This window comes from Dreissena polymorpha, chromosome 11 (genome assembly GCF_020536995.1).
Source record: "Dreissena polymorpha isolate Duluth1 chromosome 11, UMN_Dpol_1.0, whole genome shotgun sequence".
In the NCBI taxonomy this organism is placed as follows: Eukaryota; Metazoa; Mollusca; class Bivalvia; order Myida; family Dreissenidae; genus Dreissena; species Dreissena polymorpha.
The window spans coordinates 30,415,082-30,425,803 of record NC_068365.1 but is presented as its reverse complement, the minus strand read 5'-3'; the positions used below and the strand labels follow the sequence as shown (position 1 = coordinate 30,425,803).

Sequence of the window (10,722 nt, the reverse complement as noted above, 5' to 3'; positions counted from 1 at the left end):
AAATGTTCCAAAGTTTAAATGACTGTTTGTTTTATTACCAGATGGTGCAAGTATTGCAGGGAAAGAAAACAATGAAAGTAAACATTACATAAAAATTTGACATTTCAACAAATTGAACAACATTATATGATTTAATTTTAATTACTTTGTGCAGTGGTAACAAGATCTTGCAGCGCCCTTTCATGACCGGGGCGAATGAGTATTTTCATTAAACATCTCAAACTATTGTCAGTTATTCAGATTTCATTTGAATTTGAGTTAATGAAGTACTGATGCAATTCAATATGTTTGTTGGTATAATAACCCCCACAAGTCAAGACGTTTTGGCGATGACCATTTGTTATGACTTAATTGGAGCATTCATATGTTTGAATAGCAAGATTTGCAAATTCATAAATTGCCTGATTACAATTTCTTTGTGAATACTAATGTACTTCTTTATGTATTTGGTGCGTTTATTTCTATTGTTACATGTGCATGCTAGTTATAAAGTAATGTTATTATTAATGACGTGTTTATTTTGATATACTGAAGATATTCATATGGAGATAATATTGGAATAGACCACAATCAAGCATTATTGGATTCGAAGATGTTCATATGGAGATGATATTGGAATAGACCACAAACAAGCATCATTGGATTTAAATTGTTATTTGTTATGAAACACCTGTTTTATTAACACACATAATTTGATATATTTTCAGGACAGACTAAAGTTTATGTTCTAGATTCTTACAAAACTGTGTTCAGATTAAATGCAGAACTGACGGGCAAATTCTTGAATACCACACATAGCATTTAAAAAATGTGTCCCACACATAGCAGTATAACATTTATATACACACACTCCGAATTAGATGTATTTACGCAAACATACAATGTAAGTAGCTTATCTATGAAGAATAACAATGTCCGCCCTATTTTTTAAACCCTCGACAATATTATAATCAATGTTTTTGTTGATTGAACAAAAAAATATACCACACATAGCATTTCACTTCATGTGTTTTCAAACACGCGGTTGCACTTTTTGGAAAAAAATACTTAATTAACATTGCGCAAACTTTACAAAGTTGTGTCTTTTTACAATGACCGGGCACTCGTCTTTGTTTTTTTGAAAATGGTTTTGAAATAATGAAGAAATAATCAAAAACGTTACCTGAAGCGACGTTTTGTTTACATCCGATTGTCCCACACATAGCCGAAAAAGTCACGTGGTTCAGGCACCTTGTAAAGATGGCGTACCATTTTGGTCGAAAGTCAACAAGACCTACAAGGTAAAAAGAGGAATGTACATCGACGTACAAAATTTGTACTTCGAGGTACAGTTTTTACCGACTCTTGAGTGTTAGCCAATCAGAAGACGCATTACATCTGTTGCTTTAAGAGATATTTGACATTGTGTTGTTACATTAGAAAATACTGCTACTTAACAATGTTGTAAGAATCATTCACATTTTTATAAAATTGTTAGAAAATAAAAGGCAACTGCATTTGCGTTTTAAAAACGGCGCATATTGATTTCACGGGCAACGGATCACAGACGAAAACATAAAAAAAACTTACACCGTACAAAGTCTGTAAAAACGGAATGTGATACAAAAAACGAAATCGAATGATGCATATGAACATCAAAAACGTGTTTTTCAGAACGTTTTATCAACAAAATGGCATAGCCTGTGTGCAAACGTTTAACACTGTACTTGAACGTGGTGCTCACGTGAATATGGGTTGTCATCTCGTATTGCGTCCATGTACTGTTTTGTTGAATTTTCCATCCAAAAGAACTAAAAACAAGAGAAAATACTGACACTTTTAAGATTGTTTTGCGAGCCGCTTGCTGAAAGCTTAAAGGGGCCTTTTCACAGATTTTGGCATATTTTGAAGTTTGTCATTAAATGCTTTATATTGATAAATGTAAACGTTGGATCTTGAAAGCTCCAGTAAAAAAATCAAGAATAAAATTTAAAAAAGGAAAAAAAGTAGCCGGTACCAGGGCTCGAACCAGTGACCCCCGGAGTCCTGGAGTTAGTCTGAGGTAAAAACGCATAAGCCCTCTCGGCTATTCCGCCGGACATGCACAGTTTAAGTATTTTATACGTTATATAAGCAATCTTCGTAGTATCGTAAATTTAAACGACAACAACAGAACTCTCCAAATTATTCAATCGTTTCGCGTTGCAACGCTTTATAAAGTTTAGGTTTTCAAATCGTCAAAAGGTACATATAATGGCTATATTGGACTATGGTAAATGTTCAGTAATACTGTTTCCTCACAAATAACATTACTAAAACGAAAATTTGCGAATCTGAAACAACTTTTTTCAATTTTGTCAATTTACCAAACCGTGAAAAGATCCCTTTAATGCACACAACCTGTGGAAACGATAAAAAACAACAACAGATATTGGTCCATAAAAACAATGTAATTCATATTTTTACTGCGCTAGGTTGATGTTGAAAAAAAAGCCCCCGTAAGTCTGGTGAAGTCATTGTCATGATGTGTGCCGGTTAAGTGTGTAGAAATAAGTAGTTTAAGTGTCGATTGCTGCTACCGGATAATACATGAATTAGGAACCGGGTAATAGCCGAAAGTACTGGACATAAGTATATTACGGTAATTTTTTTATATTCGATGCTGCTTATATGGTGACAATTACAAGAATTTCATGTTTTTAGATCAAGGAAAATACTTTACAACATATAAGGTGCCCATTCAACCACTATAACTACCTAAAACCGGTTGCACGCTCTTCAAATGCATTTTTAATTCATCGTCTCTCAGTCCTGAGCATATGTCTAAACCTATATGAAATGTTCTTGTCCCTACTACTCTAAAACGGTCATTCAAACTTGATTTAAAATGTTAAATAGTGAATTGGTTCTTTAAATATCTATTTTCTTATATGGGCCGCAGCCGTTTCGATAATTAGCCGGCAGCGCACAAATGTTTACGGTAGAATCCGTTTCGTTTAGGCGCCGTGACCATGACTGCTTTAATCTATAAAGCAGACAGCCAGGTACGGCAGGTAGTACTAGTTCATTTAAAGCGACCATACATTGGTGTATGTGCCTTGGATAAAATCAATGTGTTGTACAGCCAATTTGACGAACCGAACTAGTTGCTGTAGATACCGGTTTTGTGTACTTTTATTAGCTCTTGTAATTGATATGGTTATCGTATAAGGGCAAATACATGTCAGAATCTACAATGTTCTTCCATAATATGTTGATTGATCAAGTAATAATTCACTTTCGCACATCAAAGCGTTTTCATTATATTCGGTCACGCCTATTTTTATCTTACGTATTCCCCAATATTAACTGTTAAATTGCACCTATTTCGATACTTCGCATCTTCAATGCTTTCTGGTAATACACCTGTATAGCAATAAATTCTACCATTGTATGACATACGCTGTACAACATGTTTCGTATTCAGCGAGAAGCGATGACATATTGTTTTTTTTTAATCCAACTCCAGCTAGTTACCCTCCGGTCGCTTTGAGCTGTACGCATGCACTCATGAAAGCTCAAAACATTCAAGAACAATTACGATGAGATATAGGTTAGATTAGTCGTAAAAAACATACGCATTGTGGTAATATAATTATACTAGTAATAGAAAGTCCAGTTCTAGGAAAACTGGGTTTAATGCATGTGCGTAGAGTTTCTTCCCAGATTAGCCTCTTTTAAACAAAAATCCAATTTAGACGGACAGTGTCGTTTATTATTACCATATGCGGGCTGCACAGGCGTTTCTGAGACGACACTTTACGCACATACATTAAAACCAATTTTCCCAGAACGATGTTCATATATGTACTTATAAGTAAGCATCACGTGCAATCTGTTGGGAAATAAGCACTAAACTTATTTATGATTTGCAGTCACCTCAAACATGGTTAAAATATCGAATTACTTCCGCATATGTTTGATGGCATTCATATAGAGTAATTGGGTTAAATTCTGGATAAGTACTCGACTAATTGATAAGTGGCTTGAACATCATGTATAGCAACGGGCTGCCAAAAAAGTCGTACATGAAAATAAGCTACTACAACGTCATACCTAACTGACGAGCTACTAAGTATTACATAAGTGAAATAAGTGGTAAAGAGAAATACTTATAGGTCTTTATAAAAAAGAACATAAAGGGATCCTTGTAATAAACCTCGTATGTAGGAAAAACGTACGTTAAGATTCCTTTTTCAAATAAGCGTATGTACTCAACAACAACACGTTGTCGCCGTGGTGTAATGGATATGGTGTCCGCCAAGCGACCGGGAGGTCACGGGTTCGATCCCCACCGTGGTAGCATATTTAAGATCTCCCCTAATATAAATAGGTTTAAACTAACAGTAACATCTATCAGAAATAAAGATCACTGGGTACCGTTTTAGTAAGTCTACGAATTGCGTAAGTAGCTTAGTAAAATGGTACCCAGTACCGGTAATTAAAATTGTATTGCATCTTACACTGCGACACTTCTTTCACGTATAAGGCGTCACTGATATGCATTCACATGAATTGAATGTTCACAATATGAACTGCTGATGAATTGTATTCGTATATCTCCGTAAATTGCAAAAAAGAAGGTTCAATTGCTGTAAAAATTACTCTGCGTTCTTACTTACAGTACTATAACGCGACATTGGATTTTTCTTTATTTATAAAAGGTTCCAGCTTCCCATATTTACAAGAAAAGTATTACGTATTTGTGGCCACCATCAATGTGCACAGAGGGGTAATTCCTTGATTAATAACAAATGTTATTAATGATGAGATGTGATAACTGATTAAGCAAGGACGTGGTTTATGGTTGAATGTATATATTAACACTGTGCGTAATTATTGCTTATAAACATACTGATTTAAACACACGTCCGTAAAATAGCAATCTGGATAAGAGGGTGTTATATCATCATATATCACTTAAACACTCAATTCGGAACCGATGCTGTACTGTCATTAACCCTTTTCTATAAAACGTCCATGTTGTCACACGGCGGGGTCACACATTTGCAGAGACACGGTCCCTTTAAAAGTCGGGCACCCAACCGCAGTTCGTGCACAGTTTGCAATCCTTCACATGACCATCTTTCTTTGCGCATGCGTTCTTGCGTTTCTCGACTATTTCTGGTGCGCTGGTGTGTGAGCCGTCACAATATGGCGGAGTTTTCGTCTGCTTGCAGTTGCAGATATATAACACTTCCTGTTCTTTTTCCACCGTAAATTTCATGGATTTGAAACCGGTGCCTTTATGTGAGCCTAAAATATAGAAAGAAAGACGGCATCGCTTGACAGGAACCATGAGTTAAGGTACGACATTGACAGGCAACTAAGCATATTAATTTTTGTATTAACTTCAAACACTCGAAACAGTGTTATTAAACACGAATATGTTATAAAATGCGTGTTATATATTCTATTGACCTCTACTTTCACTTCCGAAACACGTTTGTTTATTCATCAAGTCGGGAGGTATAGCGATATAAAACCGATTTCAATTTTGAACACAGTGAATGTATGAACAAAGTTACGTCTTAAACGACATTATGGCTACTTTCGCAAAGTTTTAGTGGAAACTCCTTTTGCATAGTATGGCGGAAAATAAAATAGTTCTTCCCGTCATGCAAAGCGCATGAGCATACATGTCAGAATAGAAGCGACATATGTTGCCTCAATTGTCAAACATAGTATTTACTCAAGTGCAGAAGCCTGGAGGCGAAATTATTTTCATGCGACTTGATGGTAGTGGGCCTAAGACATTAGTAGTCATATTGTTGCTTAATATGGATATATCCGTATATGATGATATTTGCTGAAGATGCCATTAATAAATCGCCAATTGCAAGTCAACCATTGTGTCTTTTCGTCGTTATTATTGCGAATTGTTCTTCGTATATAACATGTGCAATAAAACCATGTTAATTGTTTCAAAAGGAGGGCTATACAAAGTATGATCATATGATAGAAACGCGTAAATAAATTCTTTATTTGATCTGTATAAAGTTTGCCATGTTTTATGTCAATATTCCCCATGACCAAGCTACTTTCCAATACATGAGCAGTCATGACTGGAACGAGAAGCCTTACACTAAAAATACCACGTATTAAAAAGAGTATATGTGTTGCAACTTTAAATATTTCACTTAGAAATCACGCATCAGCATTTGGTGGCATAGAAGATGCTGTTTTGATCAGAAAAACAACATTGTGAGGCTAAATATAAGTATAACAATGAAATGCATTGTGCACTCAACTATTGGTGCTTCATGACTTCCGATTGGCGCATCTGTAGCCACGTATGTGTTATAAAGGTGCAACATCAACGTACTTACCGTCACACCAGGGCTGTTTCTTGCTGCTGAGACCGCAGGTACACCATTTCTTGGTCTCCCCGACTTTCAGACCTTTGACGGCACACGGACCGTACTAAAAGAGGAATGATCAAAACATATGAAGCGACGAATGCAGCTTTAGAAAGCTATACAGAGAAATGAAATAAACGAATGGTGGCTCGTTGACAGTACATGTACTAATATTTTTTCCGACGTTAAAGATGCTTTAACTGAGTGAAAATAAACATACTGAAGACAAAAGAAAACCGAGACAACCTATAACGGATGGAGCGCTGTACGTGCAGAGAGAAAGATCAAGTAACTTGTGACATATGGGCGTGACGAGGAACAAAGTCAGCGAAGCAAGAACTAGTTGCGCACGGACCGTGCTGTACTGAATATAAAGGAAGTGAGGAATTACTACACTAAACACACTATGACCATACAGGGACAGAAAAGAGATTTCAACCATAATGATGACACATTGACCAGACTTGAAGAAAAATGAAGTTATAGAATAACAACTAGTTGAGCAATAGCTGCTGAATTAACTGATTGCAGTGATTGTATATGAAAGCATGGAACGACAACTCTGCCAATCTCCGCGCAGAGTTGTCGTACCATGCTCTCACATACGTGAACGTAATGTAACCGTCGTGCTACAGATTGCAACTCTGCGTGGAGATTGCATTAGAAACATTTTTCACTGATGGCGCTTGGGTCATATTGGCCACATTAAAGTAGAAATGATGTAAGATGACCATTACGTGGTGACGCACAAATTGTGCAGACGAGAAATGAATTTAGAAAATATAAAACCGAATAAAAGAGAAATGAGATTAAAGAGTTATAACTGGTTGTGTACACCGATCGTGCAGATAGAGAAAAAAGTACATGTAAGAGAATGTGTTACAGGTTACGTACGCACGAGGTTGAAAGGGAAATAACGAAATAAAAGACGGACCCTACTGAGATATGTAGTAAGAGAAGCTATACATGGAGAAATTTAAACCGTACTGAGGAGATAGCAAGCATGCGATAACTGGTTAAACACCGCTCTGAACAAAATGGGGAAGAAGACAACGACAACGAGCGAGACATGGTATTGTAATGCGCATGGGGGAAGGGGGTAGAGAGTAAGGGTAAGGGGTATGGTAAGGGTTAGGGGTCGGGTTTGGGTTCGGGTTAGGGTTAGCTTAACAATGTCTTGCTCATTGTTGTTGTCCTCTTCCCGAACAAATGGGTCGTGCTGGAAAGGAGGTGATGGAACAGAAGCTGGAACATGGTGACCCAATAACAGTCCCCATAACGGCCGTTATAAAGAAAAATGTATTGGATGAAGCTACGACAATGCAATCGTCGAACGGAGAATACTGGGTTAATGTGCATCTAACATCGCACTGTTGAGACCATCTTAACTAAATTCATGAACACGACTGATAATCTTATCAAAAAGTGCATACAGTCATAACGTTCACATTTGCATTTATGAATGATAATACTGTTTTATCAATTCAACTCACTTCTCGAACCGGTTAAATCACATGTGTGGGGATGGGTAATACAATTATTTATACAGCTTTTTACATACCTCTAATTAAAAAATGACTGTCATTTATAGCATGTGCACTAGTACAATGTCGGAGCTTTCTTCCCATCTTTGAGAAGCGGCATTCGCATCCTCATTTTGAAGAAAAAGAGTCGATTAGTTTTCAAAATTTTGCCAAAATGTGTCGCTTACTGTTCAAATTGTGAAAAAAAGAGTCGCGAACTTCTTAACATTGTGTAAATTAACTAAATTTGCGTCGCGAACTTCTCAAATTTGTGAAAAACAGCAAATCTTTAAATAGCAACTATAGCTCAGAAAATGTATTCTTAGGTTAACTTATAACCTTGTTACGACTGAAACACTATTTAAAACGGCAAATAAAATCTAAATATAAACTTACAGAGCCAACTGCTGGATACAACGTCTTAGATTCTGCCATATTCTGAAAACAAGAGGACAATGGTGGTCATTAAATTCTCAAGTTAATGTAGAGACACACATTGCTGAAGACGTGACCAGTTGATCTAGGTTTTACCGCATTTGACACAGATTTGGAACACGGCCTACATATTGTCAAGATAAAAATAGTCCGTAGACGCTGACCCAGATTCAAACTTAGCCTAGATATTGACCAGAGAACAAATCTGACCAAGTTTCATCAAAATTGATTCATTAATGTTGCCTCTAAAGCGGTTACAAGGTTTTTCTAAGATTTGACCTCGTGACCAAGTCTTTTACCCACGTGACCATAAGTCCAATACAGCCTAGGTATTGCTAAAAATGAACAGTCTGATCAAGTTTCTTTAAGATACAACCATGTGGTATTTAGAGAGAAAATAAGCTATTTAGCCTTTTACCATGTCGCCTAGTTTTTGAACGCAGGTGACACAGATTGAAATTCAGCATAGAAAATGTTAAGGTAAAAATTAGTGTAAAAGTTCATCAAGATCAAGTGATATTTTTTAAGAATGGTAACAATATGGGTTTTATTGTTAAGATTTGTCATCGTGAGCTAGTTTTTCAAAATTTTCAAGATAAACATTCGGTCTTGGTGTTTATTCAAAATTGATCCATAAATATGGCCCCTTGTGTGGTAACAAAAATTGTGTAACATTTAAATTGGTGATCTTGTTTTTGTACGAACGTGTATTACACTCAAAAATCGGTCAAATTAAGTCAAGATGAACAAACTAATAATGTTTAATTATGATTGAGTAAAAAATCTTGCATCTAGAGTGGTAACAAGTTTTTTTTACATTTTATCCAACATTTAACTAGTTTTTGGACGCACGTAACCCCGATTCGAACCTGACCTAAAAATAAATAAAACATTCAGACCAAGTTTAATCTTAGTCTTGCCTCATGCGTGGTAACACATTGTTCAAAGATATAAGACATGTTGTACATGTTGGCCTATTTTTTACCTATATGCTGCTGCATGTGCATGCGACTTCGATTCAAACTCGTTCTAGCTATTGTCATGATTAGCATTTAGACAAACTTGCACCAAGATTCAATGAAACATGTGTCATCTAGATAGAAAACGAAATAAAGGTATACGCCGCACACCGGACATAGGTTTATCACAATAACTCACCTTGAGCACTTTTTGCTCCGTTGAGCTAAAAACAGCGCACTGGGTGCGAGTCGTTGTGCAGGGTTGTTCAAGATAGTTATCGCACGGAATACCTTAAGGGCCATTGTGGTAACACATTAAAAGGCGAGAATGCGAGAACGCGATAGTACGATGATGACAGTGCGACAATACGAAGGCGACAGTGCGATAGTACGATGGCGACAATACGATAGTCATATCGTACTGTCGCCATCGTATCATCGCATTCTCGCCATCGTATTGTCGCAGTGTCGTCATCGTATTGTCGCATTCTTGTCATCGCACTCCCGCATTCTCGCCATGGTATTGTCGCACTGTCATCATCGTATTGTCGCGTTCTCGCAATCGCGTTCACCCATTCTCGCCATCGTATTGTCGCACTGTCGTCATCGTATTGTCGCGTTCTCGCATTCTCGCCCTCTGGATTTTAATGTGTAACCACGATGGACTAACGGTATTCCGTATTCGAATGTGAAAACTTGCTTAATCTTTTCAGACTGATTTAATTTTTCAGTAAAACTATAATGACTGTTCGTGATAGTAACAACACAGTCGGAAAAATCAAATGATCGAATTTTCAAGTACGAAGATTTTCGTTTCACTATAAATATATACGCTAGCATATAAATGAATATCGGTATCAAACTAAGCACGTGTATTCAGAATACGCCCCCATGTATATGTGAAAGTCAACTTAATCCATAATCATGAATATATTTATAAATAAAATCTACAGCAACCTGTCACAGTGAACACCATATATTCCAAAGCACGCGACATAAATGCTAACAATGTTAAAGAACACAATATTCGATCAATTCACCGATTAAACACAGATATCATCAGGAGAAAATCAACTTTTCGCCTAGATATGACTGGTTCCGAGCATAGCTCTATCACTTGCCCGGCCCTGCTGCCATTAAACACCGCTTTAAATATAATAATTATGTGTATGTAATTTTTAGTCGTTATTTTTACTTTGTTTCAGATTTTTAACTTTAAACCATAGATAAAAAGTAAATTATATAAACCAATACCACGAATTTACATTGAAACGAATAGATTGCAGAATGGAAAGATAATGTGTGAATGCAGTGACTACCGTTAAACCGCCAGGGGAGGTAACAACTATGAGGCTTTTGGACAGACACGCGTGCGTTGTTTAGTGGAATATATAACTTGTTAACAAGTAGAAACACCAACCACCAAGC

General features: G+C 36.6%; 1 protein-coding gene across 5 annotated transcripts; it reads right to left on the bottom strand.

Moving 5' to 3' along the window:
• Positions 1-4,657: 4,657 nt before the first annotated feature.
• Positions 4,658-10,538, bottom strand: LOC127851272 (CDGSH iron-sulfur domain-containing protein 3, mitochondrial-like). 5 transcript variants are annotated; one of them, XM_052384920.1, is made up of 5 exons: positions 10,252-10,538; positions 9,494-9,585; positions 8,297-8,338; positions 6,348-6,441; positions 4,658-5,274 (listed from the first exon to the last, which is right to left on the bottom strand). In XM_052384920.1, exons 1-5 carry the CDS (start codon positions 10,289-10,291, stop codon positions 5,045-5,047), a joined length of 498 nt encoding a protein of 165 aa, XP_052240880.1. In that variant the 5' UTR covers positions 10,292-10,538; the 3' UTR covers positions 4,658-5,044. The 5 variants fall into 5 exon arrangements, with proteins under 5 accessions (XP_052240880.1, XP_052240884.1, XP_052240883.1 ...); XM_052384924.1 differs by lacking the exon at positions 9,494-9,585 and having other exon boundaries at positions 10,302-10,534; XM_052384923.1 differs by lacking the exon at positions 9,494-9,585 and having other exon boundaries at positions 10,335-10,534.
• Between the last annotated feature and the right edge of the window lie 184 nt (positions 10,539-10,722).